The sequence below is a fragment of the Alexandromys fortis genome, unplaced genomic scaffold, assembly GCF_014885135.2.
Source record: "Alexandromys fortis isolate MF-2015 unplaced genomic scaffold, M_Fortis_MF-2015_v1.1 scaffold_80, whole genome shotgun sequence".
In the NCBI taxonomy this organism is placed as follows: domain Eukaryota; kingdom Metazoa; phylum Chordata; class Mammalia; order Rodentia; family Cricetidae; genus Alexandromys; species Alexandromys fortis.
Genome location: NW_026068174.1, coordinates 919,826 through 937,813, shown reverse-complemented (window position 1 = coordinate 937,813; position 17,988 = coordinate 919,826). Strand labels below are relative to the sequence as shown.

Here is a 17,988-nt window from a genome sequence, read left to right as displayed (position 1 = left end):
GACTGTCTCTCTATGCATGCCTTTGGCCTTCTATTTACACCTAAGCCCCATATTAAAACCCAAAAGATGGGTTTGGCTAGAGCCCTTTCCAACGACTGAATTGCTCAGTGAATAAATCTCCTTTTTCTGCTTGTCATTATTAACTGTGCTGTTAAGTGGACTACAGAAGATGTGTACCTAAACCTGGCTTATTAGGGGACTGCCAAGGCCCAGGCTCTGACCCTAACTTCAATAACAATTTTAATCTATTTTCCTAGTAACCAAATCAGACTTTCAGCCCCGTGCTATCCTGTTTCTCTGAAAAAAAAAAAAAAAAAAAGCACAGCTCTGCAAATACCCAGGGTCTTACATTAACCTGGGCCTTCAGTCATAGATGAAGCAAGTTAAGAAGAACTTGAAAACTATTCAATCCAAGGGTGGCAACCACACCTTGTTGGTGGCAGTACCATTGTCTGATGCTATGCTCCCAACAGATCTGAATAGGTCTGTCAATCACAGCATCTTTTCATCAACTCAGGACTTCATCGTTGTTTGTCTGTTCATTTTTCTGCAGCACTTTCTGGTCATCCGCTCTCAATCTCTAAAGCTGACACATAATTGAGGACTCCCTGTCAATCACCAAACTTGCCAAAATTCTATCCTTTATAGCAGAGTTGGGATAACTTACTTCCTCATGGTCACAATGGGGAAAGTTATTGAATGAATCATGACTAATCTCAAGTTGCTTAACAGTGACTCCTTTTTCATCTCACCAGCTCCTTTTGTTTTCCTGCAGCTACAGTTTCCATACCCATTAGTGTTGCCTGCTTGTGGCAGCTCGGAGCAGGGACAGAGAGTTCATTTCTAAGGGAAAAACATACACAAATCTGACCTGTAAGGCAACACACCTCCACAGAGACAGACACACGTGACACCCCTGGCATCCCCACAGACCAGAAGGCAGTCTCCTAGGACACACCAAATTCCCCTCCTGTAGAGGAATTACTGATCACACTCCTGTCCTAATGGCTGTAGAGATGCATTAGTAGTTAAGAGCAAAGCCAGTAGTATAGAATATATTTGGTGTAATATAGGATCTGAATTCAGTGCCCAGTACTCATTTTAGGTTTAGGAGCTCCAACACCCTCTTCTGGTCTCCCCTGGCACCTGCACACATGTATGCCTACATACTCATAAACATAATTAAAATAAATAAATAAGTAAATAACAAATAAATCAGCATTTTAAAGGAGATAAATAAAACCTATGCAAAATTATCTGTATTATTCCGCCTCTATCAAAGTGTAACTGATATATGGAAGGGTACATGTATTTTAAAGGCATGATTTTATGCAGTTCACATGCATTAGCAACCAGCTCACCATCACTCAGGTCAAAACATAATTATAAACAATCCTTTTGATAAAGCTGCTGCAGCCTCATCATTACTGCCTCTATCTAATTGGAGAGCTAGGAGATTAATACATCAAAAGGCAGAATGTTCCAGGCGCCCTTCTATCATTACCCACAACAGAAACCACCATTCTGACCTCTATTATCATAGGTTAACTTCACCTTTTAACAAGATAAAAGTCTTCTTCTTCGCAGCTGCCCAACGTTTGTAAGACTAATTGACTCCTATTTTAGTGACGGAGCAAGCTTTACCACAATGTAATCATCCGAATAGGAGGTTTTACAATACCCACACATTTGATTTATTAATCCCTTAGCTGCGGAATTAAATGGAGACGTGAATGATAATGTTGTATCAGCTTTGTCACATGTACTATTTGTAGCTGTAAAAAATGGAAATCGAATAATTCATGACTATGGAAAAATGAATAAATTAGTTGTAGCATGCCCATGTATATAAGCTTTATGGAGTATCTAAGTCCAAGATTATTGGAGCATACTTAATGACTTGTCAGAAGTCTCAGCCTGTCAACTGAGAAGGCACTATGAGATCTCGGGTCAGAAATTATTCAAAAGTCAAGAGCTGTGGCAGGGAAATTTTGTAAAGTGAACTTCACTGGTGTTGAAAAATCCTGTTTGGTGAAAGGCGTTGTTAAAAGGAAACTCCACAGACTGGAAGAAGGTATCTGCGATGACCAGTCTCCTTTCAAACAGAAATTTTATCCAAATCCGACAAAGAATTCTTAAGCCCAGCAGGAAAAAAAAACCAATCACATATTAAAGATGACTAATGATTTGAACAGACACGCCACCAACGACCATACAGGGAAGGAAAACAACACAGGAAATGATTTCCTGTGACTTCTTGCTTCCCTACTTGGACATGGAAAGAAGTCAGAGGGTTCGCTCTTGCTGGACAGGAAGAATACAGCTGAATCAACTGAAGACAGGCAATGCTCAGATCTGCCAGAGTTCTTCAAGGCAGAAGGTGGACAGAGAACCACAGACTGCAGGAGCAGGAGTCCTGGGGACACAACCACCTGTTGGGGAGATTAAACTTCAGCTGGAAAATGGCTGGGTCTTGAAAATGTAACAGTACATCCCACAGGGTGAGAAGGGGATTCCTAACTCTTGCATAAATTTTATTTCTAGAAGCGTTACCAGGCTTATAGGAAGGAGTTCACACAAAGATTCTCTCATGCCTTCACTAAGGACAGTGGAATATATTTTTGAAATATATTCAGAAGAAGTGCTGTCATCCTACAAAAAAAAAATAAACAGTGCTAGAAGATTCTACACACATTGACATACTGCTGGGGAATAAAGCCACCATCAGGCTTGCTCAGCTGTGAACGTTGAAGCCGTAATAACAACAGGCTTAACAGGATGTCCCCACAGGCGCAGCAGTGGCATGAACATCATGGGAGCAACCAACCTCTTTCTGATTGGGAAGAACTCACTTCTAAGTGGACATATAATTAAACCCAACCCCTAAAGATCCATCACTGCACTTCTGAACCCTCGAGAAGCTTCTCTTTGTGGCAGATGATGGCTGACCCAAAAACTTAGAAATGGTCAGTGTGTACAGAAGAAGACTGTGGGATGCTCAGCACCTAAATTTGACATCTTCATCATGCCCCCAATTCCCAAGGTTCTGGGATCCTTGTAGAAGAGGAGCTAGAAAAATGGTAACAGCCCAAGGCAGTGGATGACGACAGAGATATAAGAGGGAATTGGTACATATCCGCTAGCATTGGTAATGACAGCACACACAAGACCAAGTTGATCTGGAAGTTCCACCTCCAGCTGAGGAGCAGCTGGCAACTGAGGGCTGCCAGGAGTGGGAGAGTCAGATTTCTTTGGGGATGTAGCTTGTGAGAGACTACTCATGTTCCTGTAGCAGACCCTATACCCATTCTTATACTCATGGCACTAAATGGTCTCCATAGGTTCAAGAAAGAAGGAGAAGGAGAAGGAGAAGGAGGAGGAGGAGGAGGAGGAGGAGGAGGAGGAGGAGGAGGAGGAGGAGGAGGAGGAGGAGGAGGAGGAGGAGAAGAAGAAGAAGAAGAAGAAGAAGAAGAAGAAGAAGAAGAAGAAGAAGAAGAAGAAGAAGAAGAAGAAGAAGAAGAAGAGAAACATGAAATTGGGAGGAGATCATGTGGTAGAGACAGGAGACTGGGAGAAAGGTCATGGGGGATAGAGTTCATTAAAACACATCATATATATGCATAAAATTCTCAATCAACATAAAATATTTAAAAACATGCTCAGAGTTTGGTGTTTCTACTAGTCCCAAAGGAAAGTTGCTTTTCCAGAACCTAATCTATACAGGGAATGGGAAACACCCAGGCAGAGGATCATCAGGCCTCCTTGAAGTAGAAAGGGCAAGTGCTGAGGGCCTGGTTTGAGAGCAGTTGGTGACTAAGACCTAATCATACCTTGCCACCACACCTACAGGGATTCTCTCCAGAACACCAGAGAGGTTACTGCGGAAAGAGCAGCAATATCCAGATAGTCATGCAAAAAAGACTTTCCAGAGAAACCCTGTCTCATTTTTACATAATTGAAACCCTAAAGACTGACTTACCTCAGTTTCCGTGTACTTAGCCCAGTACACTGTCCCTGATTTTGACAAAGTGTCACAAATAAATAAAAAATGCAAGAAATACACAGATTTGGGAGGGAGGAAGCAAACCAGGGACCTCAATAAAGACATAGCAGAAAATCTGTATTCGTTGCACTGAGAACTAAAAATAATTATGGGTAACACTGTAAGGGCTAAAGTTGCAAAAAAAAAAAAAAAAAAAAAAAAAAAAAAAAAAAAAAAAAAAAAAAAAAAAAAAAAAAAAAAAAAAAAAAAAAAAAAAAAAAAAACAAGAAAATGTCAGCAGGGACGGGGAGACACTAATAAAGAACCAGACAGATGGTCTAAGGATCAAAGCACCCTGACAGAAAATAATGACGTCATCCAGGGTCTCTCCAGCAGAGCAGGCAGAGCCAAGGAATCAATCAGTCAGCAGAGGGATGGGCCCATGGAAGGTTCCAGAACTGAGATGCAGAGAAGAAATAAAATGGGATATTCCAGAACTCTGAAAGACAAATGCTGAAAGCGCATATGCAAAGTGAGGCTATCAAAGGGAAGGAAGGAAAAAGGAGAAGGAAAACACGTAAAGCATGAGCAGCTGAGAATTTTCCAGAACTAATGACAGAGGCCAAGCATATGCCAGATGAAGACTTCGGTTCACTCTCCACAATACCTCACAGATCCGGGAGCACAATCAGCGGGGCTAGGTGACCTGCACAGTGTCACTACTCATCCGGGTTTAATGTGATTCTAAATGACATTTGTGGAAAGTTCTATTAAGTAAGAACTGAAAACAAAATACACATTCTTTTCAACATGACTGCAAACATTTACAAAATGACCTGTGTTTGGTAAGTGTAAAAGAATTGAAACTGCATAACACAGGCTTCTCAGCCATGATAGAATTAAACTAAAGGGCAAGAAAAGAAAGATGGAAACTCTCCAAATACTTGGAGATTAAACTTCATAGTTCTAAATAACGCATCAACTCAGCAAAAAAAATCTCAGGAGAAAGTCGAACATATTTTGTACAAAATAGAACTAAAACACAAAGTAGCAAAATTTGTTAGATGGAGCAAAATCATTAGAAGGAAATGCAAATATTGAAAGAAAGTAGAAAATAAGAAGCATCTAAAATGAACAACTTAATTTTCCACCGAATGAAAACAGAAATAGAAAAGTAAATAGAGATCCCAAGGAAGCAAAGGAAAACAAGAGCAGAGAACAGAAAAATCAATGAAACCAAAACCTGATCCTTAAAAAGAACAACAACAACAAAAATCAACAAATCTACGGCTAGGAAAACCACAAGAAATTAAAGGTACAAGTTACTACTCTCCAAAACACAAGCAGGGCCATCACCACCACTCTTCTGTACACTATAGACAATAAGGACATGGTATAAGGAACTCTTCGCCCAAATTTTGAAGCTAAGTGAAAAAGTCAGTTTCTTAAAATACATACTACCAATGCTCACAAAAGAAAAAAAAAAGCCGGGCTGTGGTGGCGCACACCTTTAATCCCAGCACTCGGGAGGCAGAGGCAGGCGGATCTCTGTGAGTTCGAGGCCAGCCTGGACTACAAGAGCTAGTTCCAGGACAGGCTCCAAAAGCTACGGAGAAACCCTGTCTTGAAAATCCAAAATAAGTAAATAAATAAATAAATAAATAAACAAACAAACAAAAAAGAAAAAAAAAGAGATAACCAGACATCCCCCCCCATATCAGTCAGAGTTGTGTAAATAGCAGTTCTCCAACCCAGAAAGAACCAAGATCTCTCAAATGGGTGGTGCCTAGTGAGTTGGAAAGGATATTTAATTAACATATAATTGCTCAACACCTTGTTTCAAAACACAAAAGTAGAGAGAACATTTGCAAATCCCCAGGGAGATCTGAATGGACAGCTGTTCAGGGCTTGCAGGCAGGAAGACTCCATGCTGCCGCTTGTCTATCCTTCCCAACATAAGCCGGGTGACGAATCACAGCAGAGGAAACGCAGGGCCTCCAGGAGATCACACACGAGACCCATGAGCATAAATGCAGACTGCCTCAGCAAAGTGTCCGAAGGCGGAACCCAATAACATATTTAAAAGTGAAATGCCACAATGAAGTCTAATTTATTCCATGGAGGAAAGGCTAGGGAGACAGGTGAGTGGACATGTGCCGCTGCCCAAGCTTGAGGAACAGAGATGGGGTCCCCAGCACCCACGTAAGAAGGTGGGCTTGAGGCTCTGGGTCCTCAACTCTAACACTTCAGGAAGAGAACAAAGACAGGTGGATCCTGGGTCCTTGATGGCCAGCTGAAGTGGAGGACTCCAGATTCAGTGAAGAGACCTTATCTCAGAACACAAGGTGGAGAAGTGATTGCGGATATGAAGTCACTTTTCAACCTTCACACTTACTTGCTCAAGTGAGTACACTCAGACATGCATGTGCCTCACACACGAATCACACATATGCGCAAAAGCTAAATCTTTTTTTTTAAAGTTAAAAATGATTGTGGCAATCTATCACATCAATTAGATGAAGGACAAAAAAAATCACACAATGTTATCATCATCAGACACTGAAAAGCTTTTAAGAAAAGTACACACAAAAGCACATATCCATTTGGGGTTGTGCAGCCAAAGTCATTTCCCAACACACTGGGGACAATGGGGAGCTTCTCAATCTAGTAAACATCCACAAAGACGTGCAGCGGACTCCACACTCACTGCTGGTAAGTTTCTCTTAGGTTGGAAACTTGCAGAGCAGGGACGCTCCCTCTCCGTCTCAGTGCCACAGCACTGGAAGTCCTGGCTGACTCATTAACACAGACAAGAAAACAAAGAAATTCAGCTGTGTTCAAGAAAAACATGATTGCCTTTTACAGAAAATTACAAAGGATCAACAATAAGTATAAAACAACACTCTCACAATTAATTTGTGATCATAGAAAGGTATAACATTCAATAGCCTTCCATTATATCAGTAATGGATAGGAAATTAATGACACCATATCATTTACAATACCACTAAAACTATGTACACAGTACTTAACCATCGGAGAGACATGTGATATACATGAGAATAGCTACACACCTCTGTGAAAGGAGAAAAAACTCAGCCGATGGCGAGATCTCTGTGTTCACAGGGGGAGACTCAATACTGTCAGCCTCTAAGCTCTTCCCCGGGTGACCTTTTCATACAACACAATTTCAATCAAAATCCCATCTAGTTCTCTGATGGATATTGACAAACCGGTTCTAAAGTTTACACAGAGAGGCAAAATACCCAGACCAGTTAGCACAGTGATGGAGAAGAAAGTCAGAGGACTCACATTACTGGACTTCGAGACTTATCACACAGCCATAGTCATCAAGATGTCGTGAGAGTGATGACATGGAAGAAAATAAATCAATGGGACAGAAATAGATCCACCCAAACTACCTTTGAAAACCAACAGAGGCAATTTAGAGGAAAAATTTCAGCAAATGTATCTCTAACGACTGAGCGGACACACAAGAAGAAAGTGGGTCCAGACGTAGACCTCGTGCTTCTCACAGAAATTGATGTGAAATGACTCAGAGAAGTAAGCCCTTCTACAACTTAAAATTCAAACCCTACAGCACTTTGTGGACTCCGTGGGTTTTAGAAGACAGGGAACGCCCAAAACTGGGAAAAGACAGTGGGGGTGGGGGTGGGGCAGTGTGATTGAAAGGGGGAGAAGGGCAGGTGGATTTGACCAAAACAAATTATATGCAGGTATGCAATTCTTAAACGGCAGAGAGATAACCTCTAGAAGATAGGATGGGAGAAAATAAGTGACTTGGATTTGACATGAACTTTATAGATACAGCATCAAAAGCACACACAAGTAAAATAACTGACAGATTAGATTTCAAGAAAACCAAAACTTCCACTCTATAGAAGATGCTGTTGAGCAAGTGATCAGGCACAGATTAGAGGAAATTATTTGCAGAACATATATCTGAAAAAAAAAGACTTAAATGAAAAATATGTCAAGAATTCTTCTTAAAAGTCACTGCAGAAAGATTAGAATTGGACAATAAAAACAATAGTGTGTAAGACCCAAAGGCAGCACACAGACATCACCAAGCCTTCTTTACAGTACTAGTGAGTGGTTTGGAAGGGGAATTTTGAAAACAGTTACATTCACAATAGCCTCAAAAAAAAAAAGGAGAGAAAACTAAGATTGAAGCAAGAAGGCACAATGACTGTACAATGAAGTTAGAAAACATTGCTAAAATAAAATAAAGAGGATGTAAGGGAAAGAAAGCTTACTCATAGATTCACTTAAGATGCAAATACTACAGCAACCTACAGACTCGAATCCCTGTCCAAATCCTAGTGTCATGTTTAGTAGAAGCAGAGATGTACATCCTAAAATTCACTTAGAATATCAACAAACCCTAAAAAGTCCCTATAACCTTGAATTCCAAAATCTGCTACTAATTCACAGTAACCAAAACAGTGTGGTGTTGACAGTGTAGTGAAACAGAACAGAGATCCCTGAAATAAATCCTACCACATGTGGTCCAATAATTTTTAAGAAGACTGTCAAGAGTATTCGATTGCTTTCCCAGGAAATGATTCTGGGAAAACTGGATATTCTCACGCAGAAGAATGAACTTGGGTCTTTTCCAAGCACCGCATTGAAAACTTAACTCACAATGTATCAAAGACCTAGTCTGAGATCAAAAAAACAATAAAACTCTGAGAAGATAGCATGGTGATGACGCTGGTATTAAGAGTGACTTTCTGCGCGTGGCTCCCAACTCACAGGTGGCAAAACAAACAACGAAACAACGCTGCACAACTTAGACTTTGTGGTAACTAAAAGGTTTTAAAAGACAGCATCTGCAAAGTGAAAGGGCAGTCCAGAGAAAGGGAAGAAGTACTTGAAATCATAACGAATTCGTATCCAGAACAGAGAACATCTGCAGCTCAACAACAAAAATGAATGACTTGACTCAAACACGGGCAAAACATTCCTGCAAAGAGAGCATGCACACAGCTGATAAGTCCATGAAAACATGTCCATCGCCAGTAAACATTAGAGCACTAGAGACAAACGTTGTGATGAGTGACTGCTTCCCATCTACTAAGATGTCTACTAGAGAAGATTGTAACAAGGGTCTCGAGGATGTGGCGGGAATGGAGCTTTGTGTGTGGCTGCTGAGCATGTCAAATAGGACAGCTCTGTGGGCCGAGTTCCTAAAATAAACAAAGACATGATTACCGTAGCCTCCAGCAATTCCACTTCTGGATAGTTACTCAAATCTAAAGTGGGTATTGGTGAGACACTTGCCAACCCATGCAAATCAAAGGGTTTATTTGCAACTAAAGCACGAAAAACTAGCTCGACGTTCATAGATGGATAAGCACACTGCCAAATCTAGTGTGGAATCTCACAAGGCCTGGAAGAAAGAGAGAAACTGTGGTATGCGCCAACAACATAGAAGTCTCCTGAGGCCATACTGCTAAGTGGAATAAGGCAGTTGAAGAAGGTTTAAATGCATTGTGCATTTGCTTACATGAGGTGGAGGAGTTGAAATCACGGAAGGGAACAGTGTCAGTGGCTACTGTGGGGGGACGACACAATGGGTGAGATCAGGTGGCTCTGCAGGGTCAGGGAGCAGGTGGGGATGGGGATGGTTTATTAAACATAGAATGCTCATCACAAAACAGAAAGAGTCATGGAGACTGATTGCAAATTCATGTGAACTACACACTTTATAGTTAAGAATGATAAATACATATATGTTCATGAAAAATAGTAATTAATTTTTTAAAAAGTAGAGAGTGAGCTATTAAACTAGAAAGTGCATAGAGGAACTTTACATGCCATATTGCTTAGTGAAAGGAGCCAGCCTGGAAGTGCTGTAATCTAAGACTCAATGGTGGTGATGCTGGAGTGGTAAGAGACAGGTGAGGTCAGCAATTTGCAACCTGGTTTCCCTCCACATCTTCCTATGACCTCTCACCCACTGTGTGTCATGACGGGCTTTGGAAAGTCATTAGCAAACAGACCCAAACTTCCAGAATCTTCATGAACTCATGGGCTTCTCCAAATGATTTCACCGACTTCAGGATCAACTCCACTGCAGATTTCCCTCCCTTGAAGGATCCCCCCAGTGGAGGGATACCTCCACTAAAGATCTCTTCCCTATAAGATCAACCCCCTCCTGCCACATGATCTCACCCACTGAATTATATCATCCATTGCAGGATATCCACTGCAGGATTCCCACAGTGCAGGATCTCGTGTTCACTGAAAGGTTCCACATACCATAGAATCCTTTTACTACAGGATCTACCTCACTGCAGGATCCCACTCACTGTGGAATTTCATGCTCACTACAAGATCTTTTCCACTGTAAGGGTCCACATGCTGCAGAAGCAACTGCAACCAAGCCACTGCAGGGTCTCACCTACTACACAGTCTTCCTTCACTGCAGAATCCCTCAGTGAAAGATCCTACACATCATAGGAACCCCCACTGTGGGATCCACTTATTGTAGGATCACACCCATTATAACATTGCCCCTCCATTGCAGGATCCCACCTACTCAAAATCATACCAACTACAGACTGAGTATCTCTAGGACTTTGAGACTTTCAGACATTGAGCCAAGCATACTGATGTAATTCTATTAACCCAGATGTTTGGAAGATGAAGACAGTTGATACCAAATCCAAGGCCAGCCTGTTTTACACAATTAGTTCAAGACTTGTTGGGCAACTAAGTTAACCCTATCTCAAAAGAGAAAGAAGGAAAGAAAGAAAGAAAGAAAGAAAGAAAGAAAGAAAGAAAGAAAGAGGGAAGGAGGAAGGGAGGAAAAACAAAGGAACAAAGAAAGGAAAGGAGCACATGCAAGGCTAGGTCTAACATGTATAACATGTGGTAACAAAAGGAAGGAAGAAAGAACTAGGAAAAGGTAGAAATTTGCAAACTCTGTATCCTGTCATTCCTCCAGGATTGTTTCTCAAGAGCCCATCTGCTTTAGGGTTGCAGTACCTGGTGTAATAAAGGCCAAAGCCAAAGACTTAGCCTATCTCCAGCCACCTGCAGAACCCGGCCTCTCTTTACTCCTCTATGACTTCTAGTTCCTAATTTTTTTCTTTCATACAGATGTTTTTCCACTTCAAAGAAATGAGAAGCCCTTTGTCCCGTGACATCATTTCCTCTGTGTTGCTGGGCTCAGCTGTATACCTTTCCACCTCAGTTTCACAGTCTAAGCAGGCAGGAGACAGAAACCGCACAACTTCCTTCCGGCTGTGAGGAAATCACCCCAGGATCTGGTGCCTACTCAGCACAGCCTGGAGGATCTTACTTCTTCCTTCAGTCGGATCCTAGCAAGTTCCCTGCTCCATATAAAAGACAGATGTGGCCTCCAGGGGAGCAGAGACAGTGGTGCTACCTCCTGAAGCCTCCAGCTTTCCTTCCAAAGCCTTTGACCTCAACATGAAGATCTCCACAGCGCTTCTGTGCCTGCTGCTCATAGTTGGCACCATCAGCCCACAAGTGTGGGCTGGGCCAGGTGAGGCTTTTCCTTTCCCAGTCTCTCAGCACATCTCAGGACTCCTGGCAGGTCTGCTGTTGGAGAGACGGGGAGTGCAGGAGAAATTAGAAAGAGCCGTTGTGACTAGCCAGAGAGCTAGAACTAAGTATCCAGACTACGGAGGCCAGGCCCTGTGATGTCTCCGAACCCAGCTATGGGACAAGATGCCATAGGCAACCACTAAGGATACTGCCCTAGCCTTGTTTGGAGAGGTGGCCCAAAGTGGCCTTGTAGGTGAGAAGGCCATCTCAAGCAATAGAGGAGTGACAGGAATGATGCATTAAAGAAGAATTTTGGAGTCTTAGTCCAGAGTGGGTTCCAGAACAGTAGGCATGTGTAGATAGTGGAGAAGCTTCTCAGCTTAAAAATAGGTTGACTCTAAGTCATCAGCAGCAAGGGGATGGACAGTAAGTTCTTACAACTAACTTTCCTGTGTCAGAAAATGATGAGGCTTTTTTTTTCCATACACAGTCAATAGCCAGGACTTATTCAGTAATATTCTGTGATTGGGCGCTAGATATAGAACTCAGGAGCCATGACTCTTAGGGACAACCCAGTCTTCTCCGTCCCTTGTGAGAGCACCTTGCAGTGTTTCCTAACTCTCTCTTTATAAAATTATTTTCAGATGCGGTGTACATCCCAGTCACATGCTGTTTTGAAAGGGCTAAGAATATCCCCATGAAGAGGCTGAAGAGCTACAGAAGAATCACCAGCACCAAGTGTCCCTGGGAAGCTGTGATGTAAGTAGGCCACGCCCCAGCACCACGGGCTAGTTTCCTATCTGAGGAGAAAGGGAGAGAGGAGTCTGGACTCATAGCCATGAGTCAAGCAAATAGAACATATTACTCACCTGGTCTTTTCCTCACCTAGATAAACTAAGCCAATTGGAGAATCCATTAATATAAATCAGTTTGAAGAGATTATACCCAATTCATTTATCCAGAAAATTGGAAGGATTGATCTAGCAGAGCAAGAACAGGGCTTCTTCCTGCGTCTTCTTTCTTACACCATTATCAATCTTCTCTCCTGACTCTCCATCTATGGATGAGTAGAAGAGGTCTGAGGACCAATAGGCCATGCATGCCCTGAGCAGATTGCTGAGAGCACTCTGCCTAACCCCACCACACCCTCTCCCAACAGCTTCAGGACCATACTGAATAAGGAGATCTGTGCTGACCCCAAGGAGGAGTGGGTTGTGAAGGCCATAAAGAACTTGGATCAGAAGTCTCAATCTCGGAATCCTTGAACCTTCATGTCTGAGATCCCCGGGGAAATCTTCTGTACTCTCCCCTAACCTTTCCCCATGGGCAGTGTGATGGTAATTTATTATGACGTTTAAAAAGATACGCTTTTAAATATTTAAAACATAGACTTGTTTAAATAATATTTAACGATATTTAAGTTATGTTTTGGCAAAATAAACTGAATTTAATCTACATATTGTGTATTTACTTTTATATGAATGCAGTTAAATTATTGACAGCTTGTCAGTGTTCTCCCTTGCACCTGCCTGTAGGATTGTTTAATCCACACATGGTACATCAACATTATACAAGCTTTTGTATTCTTAGAAAACTGGTGTTCCTTTGAATGGTGGGTGTGCTTTCTACTGCTGTGTTTAGTGTTATTTTATGGCCGTGGCATTTTAAAAGAAAAAATAGATATGTGTTTTTAAATACTTTACTCCAATTTGGGGTCACGTTAATCTGAAGGTGAAACCCCACAGCAAAAGGTAACAGAGTGTAGGATCACCCTGCAGGAAATGTCTTGTGGCTAGGCTAGACTCAGCTAAGGTTCTAGAAGAATGTGGCACGACATGCCAGTCCCCTCTAGTCCTCTGGTTCAAGCCCTCCCATCAGCTGCCCTCATTCATTAGCTTCTCTAAGCCTATTCTTTCCTCACCACACCCAACTTTTCGCAGAGTCCCTTTATGACCTCATGCAACAGTCTAGAGACTTTTCTCTCAGACCTTTGCCATGTAATAAATTCTGAAGCCCAGAGTTGGCATATTAAGACTGACAAAAAACAGCAAGGAAAACAAAACATCTACGTCCTACATATATTGGGAATTTCATTTGAGGATGGCTCTCCAACATACCTGCTGTAGGCATGATAGACCACAAATGCACAGTGTCCTTCTGAGTTCCCCAGGAAAGAGGGGAGGGTACTGAGTTAGAGAAAGGAATCTAGCCAGCTGCATGCCCCAAAACTGGAGGAATTGGTGGTAGGCATTAGAAATAAAAGGTTGTAGCCATATTGCAGGGACTCTTGAACTGCAGGATGGGAAACCAGTATGAACTCAGTAAGTGGTCTCACAGTGTAAGGACAAGGACACACTGAAAGGCAGTAAAAGAAGAGTTGTCAGGTCTGAGCACAGGATGCCATGAGGAAGGAAGGGCCTAGGAGCAGCCAGTGTAATGGCACAGGAAAACCTCAACAGTCTAAGTTGGGTGCCAGCAGAGAGCAATGCTGTGTGGAATGCTGTAGAAGGGAAACAAAGAACCCTAAAAATGAACTCATCCCTTATAGCCTCACACAGCAGGTGTGTAAGGGGCTGGCCGTTCTTAGACTCAGAATTAATGTGGTAGTGTTGTGGTCTGAATGTCTGTGCTCCTTCGAGATTCATACTGGAATATAGCCCTAGCTATTTGTGTTGAATGTGTATGCTCTTTGAAGAGAGTAAGGCTCCTCCCTTTACAAGTCAAAAGAGAAGGCCCAAACAACATAGCATGAACACTAGTATTGTCACCTGGATACATTCAAGCACATCAGAGTCAGAATGGAAATATGTTGTGTGCCAATGGGGCAAGGCACACAGAACAACCACAATGATTCATCACTATACCTACAAACCACTCCTAGCATCAATCTATTCACAAGGGTAAAGATCCCAACGCCAAAGTTTCCTCAAACTCAGCCCCAATACTTATAGGCTCCCTCACCATCTCACCCCACCATCCTAGAGACCAAGCTTCCAGCACTTATCCCCTGAAGAGAGCCATATACAAACCACAACATTCATTGTGGTGAGGTTCAAGGGGGAGTGGGGGCTTCGGCAGATGATGTAGTCAGGAAGTGTCTGCCTTCTTTGTAAGTGGCATCAATGTTAATAAGAGAGGTTTGGGGAATTGTTTTGCTTTCTCACTGTGGGAGAACACACAGAAGGTGTGCAGAGTCAATACAGAGCAGGAAGCACCTGACGTCAACCTTGTTGGTACCTTGATCTTCAACATCAACAAATCCAAAAACTGAGCAATCAGTCTCCTCTTATAAGTCATTATGTCTAAGGTAATTATGTTTTAATAGTAGAACTAGACTGATATATTTGTTATGGCATGCTGAGAAATGTCCCTTCTCGGCTCAAGTGTTGAACACTTGTTCCCTAGCCAGTGGCATATTTGAGGGTGATGGTGCAACCTTTATGGAGGGAATAAAAACTAGAGGTGAGTGAGATGGAGTAGGTCATTGGGAGGCAATGACCCACCTTTTTTCTGTCTGCTGCTGAAGCATATCCAGTCCCACGTTCCTAAGACTCTAAACCATGCTCTTCTGATCACAGTGCCATCCAAAATCCATGATGTACTGTGCTCTCTGGAACTGTGAGCCAAAATAAACCCATCCTCCTCGAGTGTTTCTGCCAGGTATCATAGGGAGGTTTCAGAATGGTCAGGAGAAAGAAAAATTAGTGGGTAAGATGCTTGGTCCACCATGAGAACCTGAGTTCAGATCCTCCAGCTCTTACATAAAGAACCAGCTATGGTAGCACCATCTGCATCTCCATTCACAGGAAGAGAAACTAATAGAGGTAAACTTTGTCCTGAGCCCTAACACCTGAGAATTCATGAGCATCCTTTTAAAGGGAAGGAATCCTCTCCTTAGTGTTCTTTCTCCTCCAGTCATGTATTTATGTGTGGCATGTGTGTTTGTGCATGACTGTGTGCACCATAAACCTAAACCAGGCAGAAAAATAAAAGAAAAGCAAGAGCATAGATAAATAATAGAGAAAAATCAATGAGTCCAAAGTTGAGTCTTTGAAAAGACTTCATCTAGGACAGCCACATGAAATAACCAAAGACACCAATTACTATTGTTAAAAATTCTAGAAGGGCTATCTCTACCACTGCCCTAGACAAGACAGGATCAGGGAGAATAATAGATTTATTAAGAACTCTTGGTTCAGAACTAGAAGGCATAGAAAAAGCCATTCAGTTTCTTGAAATACATACTCTGCCAAAACTTGCATATAGAAATGGGAATAATCAAGATATGTCTTTATCCATTACATAAATTGCGTAAATAGTAGCCTTCCCATGATGAAAGCACAGCATCTCCCAGCAGATTATACCAATGAATTCTATTGAGCACTGAAGCTGTGAATGATGCCCCTGCTTCACAACTGGTTCCAACGTTTAAAAGCAGAAAGAAAACTTGCAAATTTACTCTCTGAGGCCAGGAAGATCCCCAAAGGCAGAGGCATGCTGTGCTGAGGTCATAAGTAAGAAGAGTCAATTCTGTCATCTGTTTCCTCTTCCCGACCTATCAGAAGTCACATAATATAACACAGAAAAGTATGGGCCAGACGTGCCCTCCCTGCCACTTAGTCCTGGTCATCACCAGGCTCATGGAAATGCTCAACATCCTTAGCCATCAGAGAAGTGCAAATCAAAACAACTCTGAGATTTCATCTCTACCTGCGAAAATGGCCAAGATAAAAAACACTGATGACAGCTTATGTTGGAGATGATGTGGGGTAAAAGGAACAGTCCTTCTTTGCTGGTGGGAGTGCAAACTGGTTCACCTGCTTTAGATTTCAGTAAGGCGATTTCTCAGAAAATTAGGAAACAACCTACGTTAAGACTCAGCAATACCAGTTTTGGGTATATACCCAAAGGATGCTCAATTATACCACCAGGACATGTGCTCAACTATGTTCATAGCAGCATTGTTTGTCATAGCCAGAACCCGGAAACAACCTAAATGTCCCTCGACTGATGAATGGATAAGAAAAATGTGGTACATTTACACAATGGAGTACTACACAGTGGAAAAAGATAATGAGATCTTGAAATTTGCAGGCAAATGGATGGATCTAGAAAACATCATATTGAGTGAGGTAACCCAGACCCAGAATAACAAACATCATATATACTCACTCAAAAGTGGCTTTTAGACATAAAGAAAAAAAAAACAGCCTACAGTTCACAATCCCAGACAACCCAGGCAGCAAAGAGAACTGTAAGAGAGGCATACATGGATTTAATGTACATAGGAAGTAGAAAAAGACAAGATAGCCTGAATAAATTGGCAGCATGGGGATGATGGGAGAAGGTAGGAAGGGAGGGGAGAGAAAAGGAGGAGAATGAAAAAAAGACAAAATGACAGGTAAATTTTATGAAGAAATGCTTATAATTACAAAAAAGAAGGAAAAGTAGCAGAGACAATTCAAGAAATAAAGGATAGTATTTTTATGAATTAGTCCTGTAATGAATATAAGAACTTCAAAAAAGATAATAAACTTAGATACAATTTTTTACAAAAATTAAATGAGTCATAGATATAAGTCTATCTACTGCTCAAAAGTTGAAACTACATAACTTAAAGTAAAAATTGGATGGATGTGGATGAATTCTGTCTACTCTTGGATATCCCTTGATATATCTACTTGATGTCTACTCATGGTCCACTAATTTAACCCGAATAGGTTATTAAAATGCTCTTTGTTTGGATGTCCTTTGTATATTTCAACACATTCTGCTCATGTTTTTTTTTCTAGAGCATTGAGTGTGTTCATTTGTCAACATTCACCTTTCATCACTGCCATTTCCCTGTCAATGCAAAAACAAAAACAGAACCAAAACTCACAACTCTCACCAAAAATGGAATAAGAGATCAGTTAAGCTGGAGCTAAATATGAGGAATCGGGTTCTAGGCATAGAAATTGATGTCACCTCACAGTCATTTCCCAAGGTGTTAACAGTTCGATGAAGTTTTTATAGCATCAGAACAAAGAAACTTGTAAATAAAGGCACTTTTTTTTTAATTTACTAAAGATTTCTGTCTCTTCCCCACCGCCGCCTCCCCTTCCCCTCCCCCTCCCCCAGTCAAGTCCCCCTCCCTCGTCAGCCCAAAGAGCAATCAGGGTTCTCTTCCCTGTGGGAAGTCCAAGGACCACCCTCCTCCATCCAAGTCATCAGGTGAGCATCCAAACTGATAAAGGCACTTTTTAAATACATGGGCAGAAACATGAATAAATGGTCCCAGCAATGTGGAGAAACTTCTACTATGGGCCCTCGGGTGTGGCCTGACAGAGTCTGGAGCTTTGGCAAAGGGAATCAGAGTTCTTGTAAGTTAATATATTACAAAAGGATTCAATCTTTCAGGCACAGATATTAAGTCTCACATAGACACGGAGAAACAGTGGTTATTTAGGATGTTAAAGACCTTGCAG

General features: G+C 41.8%; 1 protein-coding gene across 1 annotated transcript; it reads left to right on the top strand.

Moving 5' to 3' along the window:
• The first annotated feature begins 11,339 nt into the window (after nucleotides 1–11,339).
• LOC126492360 (C-C motif chemokine 12-like) lies at nucleotides 11,340–12,976 on the top strand. The gene is made up of 3 exons (XM_050128738.1): nucleotides 11,340–11,519; nucleotides 12,166–12,280; nucleotides 12,681–12,976. The coding sequence occupies exons 1-3, from the start codon at nucleotides 11,444–11,446 to the stop codon at nucleotides 12,784–12,786; spliced, it is 297 nt and encodes a 98-aa protein (XP_049984695.1). The 5' UTR covers nucleotides 11,340–11,443; the 3' UTR covers nucleotides 12,787–12,976.
• Nucleotides 12,977–17,988: the final 5,012 nt, after the last annotated feature.

What these genes read in the sequence shown, in the direction of transcription:
- LOC126492360 (XM_050128738.1), top strand. Translation starts at nt 11,444, where the DNA reads ATGAAGATCTCCACAGCGCTTCTGTGCCTGCTGCTCATAGTTGGCACC. An exon ending in ACAAGTGTGGGCTGGGCCAG is followed by an intron (nt 11,520 to 12,165) that starts GTGAGGCTTTTC and finishes AATTATTTTCAG; the next exon opens with ATGCGGTGTACATCCCAGTC. An exon ending in TGTCCCTGGGAAGCTGTGAT is followed by an intron (nt 12,281 to 12,680) that starts GTAAGTAGGCCA and finishes CTCTCCCAACAG; the next exon opens with CTTCAGGACCATACTGAATA.